Source organism: Aegilops tauschii, chromosome 1, assembly GCF_002575655.3.
Source record: "Aegilops tauschii subsp. strangulata cultivar AL8/78 chromosome 1, Aet v6.0, whole genome shotgun sequence".
NCBI lineage: Eukaryota > Viridiplantae > Streptophyta > Magnoliopsida > Poales > Poaceae > Aegilops > Aegilops tauschii.
The window spans coordinates 11,423,242-11,443,524 of NC_053035.3; the positions used below are offsets into that span (position 1 = coordinate 11,423,242).

General features: G+C 42.7%; 1 protein-coding gene across 1 annotated transcript; it reads right to left on the reverse strand.

The window, feature by feature from the left end:
• Positions 1–11,331: 11,331 nt before the first annotated feature.
• LOC141039236 (large ribosomal subunit protein eL33w-like) lies at positions 11,332–13,479 on the reverse strand. The gene is made up of 2 exons (XM_073506595.1): positions 13,178–13,479; positions 11,332–13,082 (listed from the first exon to the last, which is right to left on the reverse strand). The coding sequence occupies exons 1-2, from the start codon at positions 13,454–13,456 to the stop codon at positions 13,041–13,043; spliced, it is 321 nt and encodes a 106-aa protein (XP_073362696.1). The 5' UTR covers positions 13,457–13,479; the 3' UTR covers positions 11,332–13,040.
• Between the last annotated feature and the right edge of the window lie 6,804 nt (positions 13,480–20,283).

A 20,283-nucleotide genomic window follows, 5' to 3' on the forward strand; every position in this document is an offset into this window, starting at 1 on the left:
CGGTCGCCGCTGCATGCCGAAGAAGGGGAAGGGGAACCAGATCGGCTGCCGCCGCGCCCAAGGGGAGCCAGCAGGGGGGGTCTCCCCGTGCCGTCCCGCCGCAAAGGGCCCGGCTGAACGGGGATGCCCACCGCCACCGCTGTCGCGCCGCCCCCCTCCCCCACCCGAGCCACGGAGAGAGGGCCGCCCGCGACCCGGTCGAATTCGACCCGCAGCGCCAGAGGCGACGCCGGGGCACTGCAGGGGAGCAGCCGCCGCCGACACCACCTATCGGCCTGCACCTCCTCCTTGCCGCCTGTCACGCCGCCGCCACGCCACCATCGCAGGCCCACACCGGAGCGCCGTTGCGCCGCCGCGCCCGGCAACGAGCACCACGTCCCGGCCCGAGAGATCCGGCTCGCGCCGTTCCCCCCGCGCGAGGAGACAAGAGGACCTCGCCGCCGCCAGCGACGACCGGGCTTCGCCCGCTCACGCCCCCGGCGGCGGCAAGGGAGGGGGAGAGGAGGAGGGGAGGGTGGGCGGCAGCACTAGGTTTAGCCTCCCGGACGCTCGCGGGAGCGTCGTGGGAGGAGGGGAAAGGGGGATTTGGTGGTCTCGTGTTCCCACCCACATTATCATTTAGATCTCTCTGAGAAGCCACGGGAGATTATGTGCCTGATGGAGCTGGCTCATGCGGCCCTAAGTTAGGTGTTTATTTTCCCATTTAAATTGTCCATACATACCAGTCAAACGTGAACTAGTATTAGTTGTTCCTTTAAGTTTTACATCAATGAACATGGCTATTCCAGAAAAGATCGAGACCTCCTTTTCTACCATCACTCATACAAACTATTTTGTGATCCATCTTCAATCCCTTCCGCAAACACCCAGCCGATTACTATCAAGGTGAGCCTCTTACAAGAACATCACATTGGGGATGCACATCCAGCAAAGCTCGAACTGCTGGGGTGTTCCCAGGCCCGGCAGTTCCAGGTTAATTGGGTCTGGTCACCCTGCTCGCGGTGCCGGAGGACAGAAAAAACGCACAGACAGCACCACCACCAGAGAATAGAAAACCCCAACTTTCAATCACTACTCGCTAGGGAACGACAAGTTCTGGAGAGTCTCCAAGCCTCAAGCTCTCATGACCAAGCAGCTGATCCGATCACAAAACAAACAGTAGAAAAAAGATCCTACTTCAGGTGAACTACATAAATTCTTCCGGGAGAGAGATAGAGCAGAGTCGACGTCTCAAGACGCCGTGCTGGGCCAAAAAGCAAACAATTTTGACAATTGCCATTACTAGGAAAAAGCCTAGTAGTAGCACGGGTTTAAAGCCTACTAATAGCGCGTGTCACCGTGCTACTAGTAAGGCGCTACAGCTATTCGTTAGTAGTAGCGCGTGCGGCACACGCTACTGCTAAGACACATAGCCGCAGCGTGTGTTGTTCCCAGTACTAGTATTATCGTGTTTCCGGTCCAGCGCTACTAGTATATTTTTTTCATTTTTCTTATTTTTAGTGTATTTATACGCCATTATACAAATTTTGGTACAATACCAATTATGAGGTTGTTATATCATTATGTCCATAATAGTGTGTGAAATAAAGGTGGATTAGGTTCAAGTGGAGGCAGCATATGGTGCATCTCGAAACTATACTACTAATCCAAACTTGATCTAGTTGGATTAGTAGTACTTTGGATGTGCACCGCATATTGCCTTCACTTAAATCTAATCCATCAACACAAGCTATTTAATCATCATCATAGTCATTACCACCAACACTAGCTATTTAATCATCATAGTCATAGTGTAGCACATTATCATCTTCAAACTCCTAGCTAGCTAATCACCACCAACACTAGCTACGGTAGCTATCTAATCACCACCAACACTATCTAATAATAATAATCATAGTCATTACCACCAACACTAGCTATTTAATCATCATAGTCATAGTGTAGCACATCATCATCTTCAAACTCATTCTAGCTAGCTAATCACTCCTGCTGCTCTCTCTCAGGTAAAATAGCATAAAACATGTGTAGCACTCCTGCTTCATCATATTGGAGCATGCAGATGAACATGTCTCCTAATTGTGGGCCGCGCTTCTGATTGCTGCCTCCTAGTAGTTCTCTGCGATCCTTCACAATTTTGCTCCAGTCTTTGACTATTAAGACTTGCTCGCTTTTAGAAATCTTGAATTCACTAAAGTGCAATGTAGGATGTCTTGGCCGTAAGCTAACCATGGACATGTGACCTTTAGTCTCGATCCAATGAGGCACAACTATCATCGGGAGTCCCTGTTAAAGAACATCGTATAATAACATACTTAGCAATGAAGTTTAACTTAAAAATAATGTATGCAAAAGATGCACTGAGGACAAATAGTAAAAATCTTATCATCTTTCATAAATAGATGTGACTGTAGTTCAATACGAACACTATTGGTCGCACGTTTTGAGTACTAAGATGTTCAAGTCCATGAAAATAATTTGTCTTGACAGCATCAAGATCCTCAAGCCATGAAACATAATGACTTATCTCCTCGCAGTTTAGTTCAGCCCCGGGACAGTGGACGATCATGTCTACCAAGCGTCGGACATGTTTGCTTGAATGGAAATAAGCTGTCAATAGAAATTAGTTGTCAACTATTTTTGAATAAACAATATCGAAGACATAAATATGGTTGAGAAACTCCCATAATGGTAGAACTGGAGGCGTCTGCACATCGACCCAGATGTCGATATTACCTTCAGTATCATCTTCCGAACGAATATCAAAGGTGATAAGCATATCAGGCTCAAATGCATAAGCCTTGCATAGTACTCTCCAAGTTTTGCATTCAAAATAGGTGTAGGTGTCTGCATTGTATAATTTTGGGTCGAAAGTATAACCATGCTTGGTCATCAAGTGAACTCTCTTTACCTCCATAGTTTTCATAGGACTGAAACCAATCTTATCGAAGACAAAAATTCATGCATGACAGGGGATACGCTAGTAGAGTAATAAAAAATTAAAATTATAAGTTGAAGCAAATGAAGCATAAGTCATGCTTAATTACGAAAAAAGACTTGTCGTTGTGACTTACTGTATCCACTTCGAAGGTCTCATCCAGCTTGATGCTGAAGCGCCTACCATCAACTAAGAAATTTCTGTCGCACAGGCCGCACTCGTCTTCGCAGTATTCGCACATACCAAAATCCTTTTCGTCGTCAGACATTTCCTGTGTTCATAGTTGAAACATTAATTGAAAATCGATCGAAGGCAACAAGCAGGAAACTCAACACACAAATCACTATTACTCAATATGCAACGGGTTGACTTTAGGTCTGTCGAGTCTTCCTTCCTAAACTCTCATCTCATGTATATGGTGGGCACTCCCTCTCTCATATTGCGACCATCGGTGATGGTTGCTACTCCTCCTTTCCCTAGTGCGTTACAAATATCTAGCAGAAGCAAAAGAAGAAGAAGCGACCCCCACGACAACAGTCGGCATTCTTCTTCTCTCATATATGGTGGAGACTCTCCCTCACTGATTTTTTAACTGTAGCCCCGACAGATTTAAAGTCAACTCGAAATGTCGTTTGATTCTCTTACTAGCAAATCCGGGGCACTCGATATTTCCTACATATTCTAGCACAAGTCGTGCTTAAATTCACAGAAAAATCCGGCATGTCCTTTGCTAAAATAGGACATATCGAGCGCCTGAAATTTGCCGAAACGGAAATGAATCAACACTCCGGCAAAACATAGGCCACTCGGAAACGAATCAACACTTCGCACATGAGCATAAACTGGTGCTCATTGCATTTCAATGGTTCAATATTGACATTTTTTTGAATATATCTTATAACCCGAACACTTCATTTGGTTAAGAAGCATAACTAAATACGAGCGCGGAGTTTCTACTCCCGAGCTCATCTGCACCCCCGCTCAGAAAAAAATTCAAAACAAATAGTAGAAAATTTTAAAAAATTCATTTTTTGGGTGGTAGATAATTTGATGCGTGGGGTCCGGTCCAAATTTCAACTCATTTGGACATCCGACCAGCTCTTGGCAAAAAAGACAAATTTAGGGTCTGTAAAAAAGTTTACTGTTTACGCATTGTTCTGCTCTGATTTGTCTTTTTTGCCGAGAGCTGCTCAGATGTCCAAATGAGTTGAAATTTGGAGCGGACCTCATGCATCAAATTATCTACCACACAAAAAATTGGATTTTTTTGAATTTTTCTACTATTTGTTTTGAATTTTTTCTGAGCGGGAGCAGATGAGCCTGGGCACCGAGTTGGATTTCTCAACTAAATATCCTAGTTTTACTTTATTCAACACCGAGGAGTGGAGAAGGAGGAGGTGGCCTTTTAGCTCACCGACTTTGGTGTAGAGGAAGAAGAGGTAGCTCGGATGACGATTACTCCAAGGAGACACAACTCTACAAAGCCTGCATATTCCACCGAGTAAAATTTTAATTAGATCATCAAATCTCATATAGCATTCTTTGATGACAAAGTGATAATGACATAAATTCAACTAGTTCTATTAATTCAACTAGTTAAACTAAGCACTTACTAAAAATAAACTAGTTCTATTAATTTTCTTACTAAAAATAAACTAGTTCTATAGTAAAATTTTAATTAGATCATCAAATTTCATATATCTAAATTTTCTTACTAAAAATAAACTAGTTCTATTAATTCAACTAGTTCAACTAAGCACTTACTATAAATAAAAATAATTAATTTTCTTACTAAAAAACAGTAAAAAAACTATATTATACAAGAACAGTACAAAAAAAGTTTAGGGTTTAGGAGAGATGGAGGGAGGAGGGGTGGGAGGGAGGAGGAGGGAGGAGGGGGCGACCGGAGAAGGAGTGGAAGGGGGAGGAGGAGGAGGAGGGAGGAGGGGGCGGCCGAAGGAGGAGGGAGGAGGGAGGAGGGGGCGGCCGGAGGTGGAGGGAGGGGCGCGGTAGGGAGGAGGGAGGAGGAGGAGGAAGGAGAGAGGAGGATGAGGTAGGAGGAGGGATTACCTCAGTGGAGGAGGAGGAGCAGCGTCGGCGGCGGCGGGCGACGACGGTGGTCGGTGAACGGCGCCGGAGGCGGACGACAGGGGGTGCGGGGGAGTGAGAGTGGAGAGGGAGAGTGGGGCGGCCGGTTGGGGAAGGTAAAGTTGAACTTAGCAGTAGCGCGGGATATGATAAACCGCTACTGCTAAGTCAATAGCAGTAGCACGCCTGCAATACAGGTGCTACTATTATACCTAATAGGGTGGCAACGACGTGGCATTTTTAATGGTAGCGCGTTTTGCTACTAGCGCGCTGCTGCTACTTGTATAGTAGTAGCAGCAGCGCCTTATTTTAGACCGCGTTGCTGATAATATTCTGTGCATAAGATTTTTCCTAGTAGTGTGCATGTATGCTTTATGGTGAATATTTATTAAATTGTATGAATTTTTTTTACATAAGCGTGAACACTTTTCTGCAAATTTATGAATATTATAGAATATATACATAGAAAATAAATGATAAATAAAAAGGAAAACCATAACAATATAAAATGGAAAATCAAGAATTAATAAATCCTGTAAAGAAAATTGGCAAGATAAAATGAAAAAAAAACTAGCAGAAACCCGAAAAGAAAACCCGGAAAGAAAAGGAAATTAGCAGACAAGGAAAACGGGTAGAGGAGGAAATCGGTATAATGGGCCAACCCATGTGCCTTTGCGCGTTGTTTTTTACATGGAAATTTGGAGCGCTTTATTAAGTCAAAACAGCTGCAGCAGCATATACGACCGTGCTCCAGTGGTCTACCCCGCCGGCCGGACGTGTCAAGCTGAATGTGGACGGACGGTAGTTGGCGGGAGTCGGCATGATCCTTCGCGACAACGACGGTAGCATTATCTTCTTCGCTTGCCGTTCCATACGACACTGCTCCGGACCTCTTCAAGCTGAACTTTTGGCGTGCCACGAGGGTTTGAATCTTGCTCTGTCTTCTCGGGAGTCGGGATCACCGCCGCCGCGACCAGGTCACGTCAGCGCCCCTGCCTTTAACTTTGGCCGGATCTGAAGGAGGCTGGTGCGGCGGCTAGGTTTCGCCCGGGTCGCCCGCGGGGTGGGGCGACACGAGCGACCGCGCGGCCTTTAACTTTGGCCGGGCGCGTGACTTCTAGAAGGGGATTCATGAGGGAATCGCTGATTTGGATTTTCGGGAGGCAAACAAGCAGCCTCGAGCATATCCCCCATCCCTATGCCAGATGAAGAGGAGGATGGCGGAGGGAAGGACCAGCGCTGGTGGTGGTCGTATGGCAGGGGCGATTGGTGGAGGTAGGAAAAGAGTAGCTAGGGCGACTGCTGCCTTCTCTTGCATTCGCTTTCTCGCCCCCGCCACTGTGCCGTCAGGAGGACTCCGACAGTGACGATTCCAGCGAAGCAGCAGCGGAAGACGAACACAACAGAGACGCACAAGCAGGAGACCAACAGGCCAGTGGCAATTCTTCTCTATGCCTTACAAGTTCCACGTGCACTAGCTTTTAGTGCAGGTGACATCGCTAGCTTCTACCTTACCTTGGATCATTGAAAGTTTTAGTGCTCTCAACGTACGTGTTCAATGAAATAACAACCATGTTAATTGTGCTTTTCAGGTCAGTCGCCAAACGCGTCTCTCTCCACCTGCAGGATGATTTCCGTGGCACGGCCCTCCTCAGGTCTGAGCACTACTAAGCAATAAGCATAACCTTTGCACAATCCTCTTTATGTCTGTTTTGTAAACACCTTGGGCGAACTGTATATCTATCGCCGAGGATCTCAGGACTCCCATTAGTTAGAACTTCGAAATGATGCTCTAATACTACACTTGACACACAAATAAAGAGCTGGCATATTAAAATGGTTACTCTTTGGAACTTTGGTCAGTATTTAGCAGTGTTCAATATTGAAGAGATTACTATTTAGCTTTAGAGTATGAGGGCATGTGTTGTTCATTATCTCTTTTACCCCCTGTCGGCGGTACTGAGTGGCTTACCACTGATGCAAGACGAACATCAGTCGACTTACACTTTGACCACAAATCACTTGAGTGGTGTGGTGTCATTAAAACAACCTGAGCAAGATTGGAGCTGATGGGTATTTGAGATTGTTGCTTTTTGATGGGACTGCAGCCAAATGAATCTCTCGCCTTGTCAAGCAAAAGATTAGTGATCTCGTGCAAGATCTAAATGTTACCAGTGATGATGGCTCTATAGAAACGAACAACTGCGAGCACTCAGATTCTTCATTTACGAAATGTTGAGCCAATTCGACCATGTCAAATGCAGTTTTGCGTGGAAGGGAGCTGGTATATTTGTAATTGATGTGTATGATGGCATGTCTTTTGAATGCAAGCTTCGTCTCGATAGGAGATCCTCCAGCTTCAGTGTGAGTTGAGTTATAGCATTGCTTAATTATTGCTTGACTTTGACCTTCCATTTTATTTTGAAAACTTAAGCCTCCTCATGTAGGTGTTGAAGTCTGACGGATCGGAGAATCAGACGGTAGTCGCTGGAGAGGCAAGGAACTCTCATGCTTGCGGCGATGCACCTGGTGGGCATTCCTTGCATTTTCCCCGTAGGATCACACGGGTACATGTATTTAATTATAGCAAAGTCACCATGTCTTTATCATGCCAGTATGCCAATGTGCCCAGAAATTAGATAACAGAGGGAAGTTAGCAAGTCACCAGCTCTGAAAGCATACCAAATATTTCAGTTTTTAGGCCACTGCTCAATTTTGAAGAGCTACTCCTTTGAACTAGATATGTGAGCTTTTTGTAAACTATAGGATATCATAGTCTGCTAAGTGGAAATAGAACTCTTTGATGTTGGGCATATCCTGTAGTATTTAAATCATTATTTTTTTACACATGTGATGCAAATCTTATTCGTTTAGAAAAATGGTGAATCTACAGGATTGGTATGAACTCAGAATACAAATTTTGGGACATCTATTAACATTGAAAGAGAATGACTGTGAAGACAATATGTGTGCTGCTGTCCTGGGATTCATCAGTTGTATCAGGAAAACCAAAGTAAAACAAGTACTCAGATTTTTTTTCTACATTTTCCACATATAGCAAAGGTTGTACCACAAAAAGTATCGTGTGTGGCTGACACAAACTCCAAATATGGCACCTCTTGTCAAAAGTACACTGTATGAACGAGGATCATGTATTTGCTTTGATCTCAACCTTTGGATGCAGTTAGAAGGTTTCATCATAACAAAAATTGTTAGTTTTTGTAAATTAACCTCACCATTTTGATGATTGTAGGTCATCATTGTTCTCCAATATGAAACTATAGAGAAGGGACCTGACGTACATTTGTGTAACACAATTCAGTAAACACGTCTGGAAACTTTATTTCTTCTTCGAGATTGATTTACTTGGTGGTGCTATTGCCCATTTCCTCTTAACAAGACATGTATGATGTTCCAAAAAAGGAGCTTATGTGTTGTAGCCTTGATGGTAGTTTTATACATGTAGATGAGGAAAGTGTGCTTGAAGCGCGTCCTGTTAAAAAATGGGATGGGGACCTGTGCTGGTTTTGAGTCATACTTATTGGGTAGGCCCTTGCGATTTTTGCTCTCTCCATTGCCACGGCCTCGGTCGGGTTGTGATAAGGAGAATGAGATAGCGATGATGCGGTGCTTCACTGCTAGCTGAATTTTGCTGGTGCTAGCTGAACTTTGTGGTAGCTAAATTTTGCTATCACTGCTGCTAGCTGAATTTTGCATAGACATAATGCTCATCTAGACATGTTTTTCTAGTAGAAGTAAGAAATATATGCAGGTTTTTATGCCAAAAGCTTTTAATATTTTCCTCATAGTGTAAGTAAACTGATGATGCATGCCATGGCTAAGGATTTAGTTCCAACAGAAGCAACACATATTCATCTTGCCTACTATCCCATCAGTGGATGTCAGTCCTACACTTGAGCTAAGAATTCATTGCCCTTTTTTGAACAGGCTGCAGTAATTAACCAGTTTGTCACTACTTCAATGGATATAATGGAGCATATCGTCATTGCGTATGTAAAAGCATGTTTCAAAATTTAAATTACACTACAAGAAATATGTCAACTTGCGACCATCACTATTGGTCACTGAAAGGTCATTGTTTTTCATTTGCGACCTTTTTGTGACTAAAAACAGAAGGTCAAAAGCTGGCAGTCGTAAACTGAAATTAACGACCTTCTCTGTGAGAAGGTCGTGGAATTCCACGACCAAAACAAAAGGTCGTTGATTCGATGACCTTCTGTTTTGGTCGCTAGCTCTCTGCCCAGGCCACGTCGGATCCAACGTGGCAATCTGACGTGGCAAAATTGCGACCAATTGAAAAGGTCGTTGATAAGATTCAGCCCGGTCCATTTCACTATTTTAGATGGGCCGAGCACAATAATTCAGCCTTTTTATATTTTTTTTCTTATTAATTTTGGTCAGTTATATGGGCCAGGCCCAACTATTCGGCCTTTTTAATTTTTGGGCCATGGCCTTTTCGCCTCAACAGCTTTAGTTTTTTTTCACTAGTCAAATGGGTCCCAGTTGTCAGGTTCTGGTAAGCGGGTCCCAACTAGCAAGATCATATTCTTCATATTTCAATTTAACAGTAAATAAATAACCAGTATTTAAATTGGCACAAACAAGAAACACACGTAATACTCCAGATTCAATACAGAGCTCTTGTTGTACAAGTACAAATAACAGGTAATAACATATACAATACTTTACAAGATCTACAAGCTCTACACGTAATAAGCTCCAACGTATACAAGCTCTACCAGAAGCCCTACAAGTGTAATAACTAGCTACAAATTCTAAAAGTATGGCAATCACGGTTACAAGCTCCACATGTGTAATAACAAGATACGGTTACGAGCTATGTTCTTCAGCTTGGAGCTCTTTTGATAGCGATCGTAAACTCTAAAAGTATGGCAATCACGGTTACAAGCTCCACATGTGTAATAACAAGATACGGTTACGAGCTATGTTCTTCAGCTTGGAGCTCTTTTGATAGCGATCGTAAACTAGGCACCTGCTCCTGTCAGGACTGGGCTAACAGAACGGTGATATGCCTTCCAGGGTCGCCCTGTTACATGTATCAACAGAGAAGAATTAGCTTTAAAAAGATCAGCAGAGAAGAATCAGAAAAACTGAAGCCAAAATACCAAGAGACCATTCAAAAAAGGACAGTTATTTAGATTAGAATGACGACACAAATTCAGCTAGTACCATGCTTTTTGTCCTCCAGCTAGTTAAAATGAGATAGCAGCAACAGCAATTCAAATAATTGAGCAATTTGAAACAGCAGCAGCAGCAGTAGCAATTTAGGGGTTGAGCAAAGCTACAGGGGCTCTAAGTATTGACAGAGTTACCAGGAAAAATTTAGAGCTGTTTGTGAAGCTATGGAATAGTTTTAAGCAATACAAATGAGCATGACAAACAAATGCACGTGTTTATGAAACCACATGAGACTTTGCAACACATTTACCGCAGCGACTCATATTTCAAAGCATCCAGTCAAATGGCCTTATAATACCGGACAAGGAGGAACAGTTAAAGATGTGTGCACTTATCAGATATACAAAAACCATGCTTAAAAACCCACATATACAAATTTATGTGCATATACACATAGAACAGAGCTACCAAGCAAACTAGCAACCGTGCACTTGATAACCTGCCCCTGCACACTCTTATTCCCTCAAGTAATTCCCATTCCACAAGAACGGCACATGTACAGTATTCAAATTAGACAGAATTTTTTTTCTCGGAAGAGCAGGCTTTGAACCCACATGTTACATAGCTATTGCATATATCCCCATACAACAACAGAACTACTACATCATCCATGCATATAAACTTTTGCTCCCAGCCAACACCACGAGTCTTCTCAGCTACCTACCCAACTACAAGTCAGGAGGCCACTACTGTTAAACCAACTCAAATGAGAGAGCCAGCAAACTAGGTGGGATCTTTCCTTGTCACTAAAATTAAAAATATGAGCACACCAAAAATTGATTGTGTCATAAAATGATCCTGAGAGTGCAGCACCATGTTACCATCTCTAAAGCTGATTAGCCAACAACAAAAATTATGTAACAATTGTGTACCATCTCTAGGTAGGAGATGGACTCACCGGAGAGGAGGTTGTAGTCGAAGCCGCACACAGGCGCCGCCGCCGCCGTCACCCTCTATAGGAGACGCTACCGCTTCATCGATAGACTCATCTGGTACAAGGAGATCATCAAAATGCATCACACTCATGATCATCTAAACGCAGCAGCAGCAGGAGCAAATACAAGTTTAGCCCACCATGAACAGGGGGCGCTAGGCAATCCAGTAGCAATGTCATATATAGGTAATGATAACATGACCTTAGATAATTAGTTTTCGTTTGTCTCTATTTTTCTTGTGCGGCAACGAACAGAGCTAGAGCGAGGGATAGCAGCAGAGCAGAGTGGACCTTGGTCGTCTTGTGTGGCAGGAGGAGTATTCAATAGCAGCGTGAAGGATTTGTAACACTATTCTTTCATGTCAAAAGGACTGCATGAAGACTTGCTTTCACTTGGGGAAACCAAGCTAAGTAGCAGTCCAGAGAGACAGTACAAGTACATGCATCAGATAAACACCACGAGCAACACATGGTTCAAGAAGAAAGATATAACAAAAGTCTTTAACATCCTAGGATCAGTTGTTTTCTAGTAAAAACAATTCTAATTAAGAGAGCATGCTTCTTAAGACTGCGCTATTTTTCCCAATTGACAGTGTTATATCTCAGCGTTACATGTGAATAGAGATATGACAATAGCAGATACAAATAATTTGAGGGAACGACAAGTAGTAGATATGACAATAGCAGCTACAAATCAAAGTGCTCCTGTTACCAGAATTTTTTATGATAGCCACTGGGCTTCACAAGTATATGCAAGAAACATATCCCAATGCTTCACTTGATGTTCTTTTTCTTAAAAGTGGATGGGGAATAAATTATACAGGAGGTATCATGTGAGGATGAAAAGAAATCTAGTGAAGTTTCTATATTATTTGTACCTATCAGGTTAATAAACTTAACCAACCCGAGTAACTTAACTAGGAATCCAGTGATAGTGCAAGTGCTTGAGTAATAATAAACTTAATAATACACGCTAACCATCCGAGATTAATAACTTTACTATCAACCTATGCCTGAGTGCAACTACAATACTTATTTAAGCCCTTATCAACCTTTGCTACAAGGCGAGATAAACAGAAGCAAGACAACTGCACTTAATAATACACACTAACCATCCGAGTTTAATAACTTTGCTATCAATTTAATTTTTTATTTCCAAGTCTTGTATATCCTAGCACATGCTGGAGTAAAGGCCAAGCAATCCAGTATGATGATATGCATGTCTAAATGAGATAATGCAACATTTCCTGCACATTCCAAGTGTGTTTGCCTCTTGCAAGACCAACATATCCCTTCCGGTGATTGTTTCCATTGGACAAAGCAAGGAACTGCTTTCACTTGCTGATGCAACACTAGAACATACTATTCGTCGTTTATTAACTGAAGGTGTATCCCTTTTACTTGTCTAGAACTTAGGAACCAAGCTATTGACAGTATCTAGAATTTAGCATCAGGCAAGCCAACGGTTGCAGTCAGACACCCTGACACGAAAGCGACCCTAACTGTACAACAACTCAAGTCAAACAGACACAATAATACGGCATCACCAATCATGTCAACCATCCATAGGCACAACGCTAAATAGCAACAAAGTTAATACAATGTAAACAGATCAAGTACAGATTGATAACTCATAATGACAATACTGCCTAGCATGCATCTTTCAGGGATTAAAATGGCAAGATCACAGAATCCTACATCAACCAGATTGAATGACCCAAACTAAACCATCATCAATCTCTCGATGGACACACTGCACAAGGCGCAGGACAAAATGCAACACACATGCTAGAGTAAAATCACACAAAGCAAACCAACAGCCTTAAACAAACATCATCAGCGATAGTGCAGCAGATGCTAACTTTAGATGCTGCTCGGGTACATGAACACTCTAACCTTGCGCCCCTGCACACAACGCAAAGCAACAAACAGCCTCAGCAAAAAAGCACCATCAAGAAAGCAAGCAGCGGATCAAAAACTAAGGGCGGGCGGGCACTAACCATGGACTCGGCGGGGAGGTTGGACTTGAACTGGGCGCGGACGACGCCGGACTTGCCGTGTGGGCGGGTGATCTTGCCCCAGAGGTAGCGGTAGTGGGTGTCGTTGCTCTTGGTCTTGGCCTTGTACACGTACGCCAGGCGCTTCCCGGCGTACCACGCCACGTCCTCCTTGGTGTTCACCCCCTTGACCTGCACCAGCGATGTGCTCTTGTACTGGTTCGACTTCGACCTGCAGATCAACCCCCACATCGCCGTCAGCGCGCCGCTCAATCTCACCATGAGGGAAGATGAGGGGGGAGAAGGTCGGGGGGTGCGGGAGGCGATGGGCGCTGCGGCGGCGAGGGAAGGCGAGGCGGCGAGGGGAGAGGGAGGTGGGTGGCGGATCTGGATCTGCAGAGGGGTTGGGAGACGGCGCTAGGGTTTGGGGAAAGGGCGACGAGGATTGGTGCGGCCGCGATCTGGAAGGGAGGAGGTGGCGGCTGCGATTTGGAAGGGACGAGCGCGGATCCGACCGCGGCCGTGGGAGAGAAGGGGAGGGGAGGGGTTATCGGCGACCGAGGTTGGGCGAGAGGACGGAGGACGGCGGCGGCGGCGGCTGGGTGGTTGGGGGTCGAGAGATTGAGACGGAGGAGGATTGAGAGGGTGGCGGCTGTGGGATGAGAGGGGGAGAGTGGATCGGCAAAGTTAGGGTTTGGGTGAGAGGGTGAGGGGTGGGGGCTGCCGTTGGATCCAGAAGCATCCGACGGTGGTTGATGCAGGATCCGCGTGATATGCCTATGGACCAATCAGAGCGCACCAAACAATTTGTAGATTTTTTGACTATATAAATTGGTCATGATTGATTACATACAAATTTTTCATTTCATTTTTCAATGCTCAAAATGTGTTCTTTTGTGAAAGACCTATCAAATATTTGTTCAAATGATGTCATATTTTGCACAATTTTACATCCTAGATTGGCAAACAACATTGACAAAGGGAGTTTTTATTTCTTTTGCATGATTTTTTTCCATTTTTTGAGTGCCCAAAATAAGTTTTTTTTTAAGGACTTACCATATATTTGTTGCAAAATTGGACCAAATCATTTTTATAAAATACTAGGCCATATTTAATGCACAATTGACAAAATGGTTGGGTGTAAAAAGTTTTGATCCACCTCTGGTGAAAAAGACAAATTCCCGCCGATTCAGCTGGAAGCGGGTCAAATTTGAACTGTACCTGCCTTGTAGTTTGCTCTTTATTTTTTCCAAAAATCATTTCTAGGTACATAAGTATCTATTTAATCAGAGAAACACCAAAAAAAATTTAAGATTCAACCACTAGCTAGGAACAGTCATTCCCGCCGTTTTGACCGCATTTTGAAACGGGCATAAAAAATTCAAAAAAAATCAAAAAATGGGAAAACCTTCGCATTGTGTCATTATATGTGGCCAAGTTTCCAGGAAAAATAATAAACTTGTAATACGCAAATTATTTTTAAAAAGTGTTCTCAGAAAGGAGCTATCATGCGTGAAGATTCATGACTTTCAAGCCAAATGATCAATCTTATGGCCACATTCATGGCATAGTTTGTTCAAATGATCTCATATTGTGCAGAAGGGTGCATCTTGGAATTCCAAACAATGTTTCCTAAGGGAGTTTTCATTTTCTTTGGACGAAAAATTCATTTTCCATTTTTCGAGTGCCCGAAATGAGGTTTTTTTTAAGGACCTACCATATATTGGTTGCAAAATTGGACCAAATCATTTTTATAAAATACTAGGCCATATTTAATGCACAATTGACAAAATGGTTGGGTGTAAAAAGTTTTGATCCACCTCTGGTGAAAAAGATAAATTCCCGCCGATTCAGTTGGAAGCGGGTCAAATTTGAACTGTAGCTGCCTCGTAGTTTGCTCTTTATTTTTTCCAAAAATCATTTCTAGGTACATAAATATCTATTTAATCAGAGAAACACCAAAAAAAATTCAAGATTGAACCACTAGCTAGCAACGGTCATCCCCGCCGTTTTGACCGCATTTTGGAACGGGCATAAAAAATTCAAAAAAATAAAAAAATTGGAAAACCTTCGCATTGTGTCATTATATGTGGCCAAGTTTACAGGAAAAATAATAAACTTGTAATATGGAAATTATTTTAAAAAAGTGTTCTCAGAAAGGAGCTATCATGCGTGAAGATTCATGGCTTTCAAGCCAAAATGATCAATCTTATGGCCACATTCATGGCATAGTTTGTTCAAATGACCTCATATTGTGCACAAGGGTGCATCTTGGAATTCCAAACAATGTTGCCTAAGGGAGTTTTCATTTTCTTTGGACGAAAAATTCATTTTCCATTTTTCGAGTGCCCGAAATAAGGTTTTTTTGTGAAGGACCTCCCATATATTTGTTGCAAAATTGGACCAAATCAATTTTCTAAAATATTAGGACATATTTAATGCACAATTAACCAAATGGTTAGGTGTAAAAAGTTTTGATCCACCTCTGGTGAAAAAGACAAATTCCCGCTGATTCAGTTGGAAACAGGTCAAATGTGAACTGTAGCTGCCTCGTAGTTTGCTCTTTATTTTTTCCAAAAATCATTTCTAGGTACATAAGTATCTATTTAATCAGAGAAACACCAAAAAAATTTCCAGATTCAACCACTAGCTAGGAACGGTCATTCCCGCCGTTTTGACCGCATTTTGAAACGGGCATAAAAAATTCAAAAAAATTCAAAACTTGGAAAACCTTCGCATTGTGTCATTATATGTGGCCAAGTTTCCAGGAAAAATAATAAACTTGTAATATGGAAATTATTTTTAAAAAGTGTTCTCATAAACGAGCTATCATGCGTGAAGATTCATGGCTTTCAAGTCAAATGATCAATCTTATGGCCACATTCATGGCATAGTTTGTTCAACTGACCTCATATTGTGCACAAGGGTGCATCTTGGAATTCCAAACAATGTTGCCTAAGGGAGTTTTCATTTTCTTTGCACGGAAAATTCATTTTCCATTTTCCGAGTGCCTGAAATGAGTTTTCTTTGTGAAGGACCTACCATATATTTGTTGAAAAATTAGACCAAATCAATTTTCTAAAATACTAGGCCATATTTAATGCACAATTGACAAAATGGTTGGGTGTCAAAAGTTTTGATCCACCTTTGGTGAAAAGGAAAAATTCCCGCCGATTCAGTAGGAAGCGGGTAAAATTTGAACTGCAGCTGCCTCATAGTTTGCTATTTATTTTTTCCAAAAATCATTTCTAGTTACATAAGTACCTATTTAATCAGAAATACATGGTTTGGTGGCGATACGTTGAGGTTTGGACGGTGGCCGAGGGCCCCAACTCTAGAGAGCGTAAACTCGCATGCCCGCCGCGAGGTCACCGCGTGACCGTGGCGTTGCCATGTGTTCTGGGCGGCCTAGACATGTCTAGTGGGTTGGGCACTCCCCAGGTAGGTGCTAGGAAGAAAATCACAACATAAGATTCTCATGAGGAGACCGATCGATGCTCAAACATGAATAAGCAGCCAAGTGTTTGATTAGCAGTATCGGAAATGCACATGGCTAATGGACGTGAGTTTTGGCTGAGGATGATCAGTTACTAAGAAGACCGTCTTCACAAATTTTTAGTTCAAAAGGAGGAGCCTAGGTGGTACTTGCTTTGCAAAGTACCACACTGGACATAAATACGAATGTCGAAGCTGGGCTCAAAATAATGAATGGATTGAGCTAGCATTTGGTGGAGGATGGTTATTTGGACATAGGAAAGCACTGTAGAAAATGGATACTATTTGGCGCATTTAATTCTTTTGGAGTACTAAACAATCATGCGGCTCTCTACAGATTTTAAAATTCATGGTAGGACCACAGGAGAATACTACTTTGTTGGGGGGAGATAATTTGTTGAACGGATAGCGTTGATGCCTTGCAAAGTTTCGCAGAGAACAAGCTATATGTGGATTTCTTCCAATTGCAGCAAGCTTCGAGCAAGCAAAACTATACTTTGTAAATTATCTTCTTGAACACTCTCCTTAATTATGTGTAGTTCTTTATTTTCTTTGTATTTTCACCTTTCCTTGTACTGCATTTCAATGTACTGAACACTCTCCTTAATCAAGGGAAGCAACACCTGATTGCCTTCATATAAAAAGAACACAATGTGAACATGTACAAGGCGATGTATAGCACGAACAGGAAAAAAATTACTGCACGAAGGTGAGTGCAAGTGTATGATTTTCTAGAATTATTTTCTTGGCAGAAGTTACTATATTCTCAATATACATCATAAATAATTAGGGAATTCAAAAAAGGTACGAAAATTTAAAAAATGAGAATTTTGAAATAAAATGTTTAATAAATCATAAATTGTTTGTCGAGTCAAAAAATGTTCGCAATTTTGTAAAGAAAATATTTGCTTATCCAAAAAATGTTCCAAATTTTGAAAACAAATGTTCATGATTTTTAAAAAAGTTCGTTTATTAAAAAATTGTAATGAAATTGAATAGAACTTTGCCAATTCAAAAAATGTTTATGAATGGAAAAATATCCTTAAAACTTAAAAGCTGTTCGTGACTTACAAAATAGTTTATTCGTTCATTAAATGTTCGTTGGTTCAAAAATGGCCATGCATTCCAGAAAATGTTCATGGATTTCAAAAATTGTTCCACCAATTTACAAAATAATGTTCATCGATTCTAGGAATGTTCACCGAATCAAGAAAATTGTTTAAAAAAATGTGGACACTTTTAAAAAGAAGTTTAAAATAGTATAAAATGTTCATGAATCAAATAATGTTCTTGATTTTAGAAAATGTTCGAAAATTTGTAAAAGTGTTCACAAATTTGAAAAATGTTTACGATTTCAAATATGTGCACAAGTTTAAAAAGATGTCATGATTTCTCGAAATTTAGAGTGATACTGTATCTCGCTGATGCAGCAAAATGTGGTCATGGCCATTGGAGATTATAAATTTTTTTCTCCCGTTGCAACGCACGGGCCCTTTTGCTAGTTAAGTCAAAACAGCTGCAACAGCATACGACCATGCTCCAGTGTTCTACCCCGCCGGCCGGACGTGTCAAGCTGAATGTGGACGGATGGTAGTTGGGGGGAGTCGGCATGATCCTTGCTTGCCGTTCCATACGACACTGCTCTGGACCTCTTCAAGCTGAACTTTTGGCGTGCCACGAGGGTTTGAATCTTGCTCTTCAGTCGTCTTCTCGGTATAATCGAGATGAATTGCATGGATGCACTCAGGTTGATCAAGTCGCCCAATCTCGACAGATCACCTCATATGATGTTAGTTCAGGAAATCAAAAGTCTCTTGCTCAATGGGATAGCTCTATTGCTTGTCTAAGTAGGAACCAGAACATTGTCAGTCACACCCTTGCTGGTTTCGGTTCCTGGGAGGGCCAGTAGATGTTCCTCTTCTTTGTAGGAACGAACTCATCACACATTAAGCAATGAAATCCCTTTTAACCCCGAAAAAAAAAAACAAAAAAAACTGCTCCAGCAGAATCTGCTAGGAGACTAACTACAAGAAAACTAGGAATAGACTCCAACCAGCCTTCTGTCACGTCGAGGGTGCTAGCCTGTTTAGCACACAAATGTGCCATGAAGTTTGCTGATCGGAAAACGTGCTGAATAGAAAAAGAACTGAAAGATGAAACGAGCTCCCCAATTTCATCTAATATACTTCATCCGTTCTTAAACATTTGTCTTTCTAGAAATTTCAACAAGTGACTACACACAGAGCAAAATGAGTGAATCTACACTCTAAAATATGTTTATATACATCCGTATGTGGCAGTACATTTAAAATCTCTAAAAAGACAAATATTTACGAACGGAGGGAGTAGACGCCAGTATTGACCGACACATATTCTAGAGATTAACAATCTTCAAGCAGTATGTTTCCATCACAACTTTCACATAACCCCTTAGAGCATCATCAATAGATGATGCAAATTTGAAGATGTGAAACGGTAGATGTAAAAATTTACATCTCCAAAAATTGCATTTTACATCTTAAAAAAAAGGCAACTCCGACTGATGATGTAAATTGGTGAGGTAAAAGTGTAACTCCAATAGACGATGCAAATGAAGATGTAAAACTAGTCAGCATGAGCGCTAGCGGACCGAGCGGCGGAAGGAGGTGCATCGGCTGCCGAGCGAGGAGAGCCGGGAGGTCGAATGCAGCGGCGGGAGCTCGAATGGTCGGTTGCGCGGTTGTGAATTGAGCGGCGAATTTGCCGCGGTGGGACGGAAGGGCGACGGCCGTGCGCCGTGAGAAAGTCGAGTCTGGCGGGGGAAAAGCAGCGGTGGCGGGTGTGCCGCTCAAATCCGCTGGCGGCGGTATGGGGAGGGGGGGCTCAAATCATACGACGACGAAGAAGCGGCCAATTCGGCCGATTTGGAGGCGCGCGGCGGTGGAGCAGCCGCGGAACTGGAGGCGGGGGCGATGGAGCGGCTAGATCTGGCAGTGGGGCGGCAACCACGATGGCGACAGGACGGAGTGGGGCAAAACTGAGGCGGCAGTGTGGAGGCAGATGCGGGATCGGGGACAGTGGTCGCGCCGTCGAAGACCCCGACGGGGTGGGTGGCTGTGGCGGAGGAGGCGGAGGGGTCGTCAGAGTTGGCCATGGCCCGGGCGGCGTTCGGCGGGCGACTGGCGGGCGGGCGAAGGAAAATAAAAGCGGTTACGCAGTTGGCGCGCGGCTGTCAGTTTTACATCTTGTGGAGGTCGATGTTGTATTTTACATCTCCTGGAGATGGACATGTAAATTTACATTTACATCATATGTTGAAGAGGGGTTTTGAAATTTTGAAGATGAAAAACTAATTATTTTTGCATCTACATCATCTATTGAACATGTTCTTAGCTTTGCAAATATAACCCCATCGCGCGATGCAAGAGCCTCAGAGATTAGGGGATCAGTAATGCCTGAATATGGTTTACACCAAGCGGACCGGAGCAGAACCTTTTTTTTCGAGGGACCTAGCGGTGAATACTTTGTTAATCCAGTGTACACAAAACCTTTTCCACCCAATTTTGTGAACGGTTACATGGCAATTGTTCTTTTCTTTTCTTTCGGATTTTTTCTTGCTTTTTTTGTGAAAATCG

What these genes read in the sequence shown, in the direction of transcription:
- LOC141039236 (XM_073506595.1), bottom strand. Translation starts at nt 13,456, where the DNA reads ATGGTGAGATTGAGCGGCGCGCTGACGGCGATGTGGGGGTTGATCTGC. An exon ending in ACCTCCCCGCCGAGTCCATG is followed by an intron (nt 13,083 to 13,177) that starts GTTAGTGCCCGC and finishes CGTTGTGTGCAG; the next exon opens with GGGCGCAAGGTTAGAGTGTT.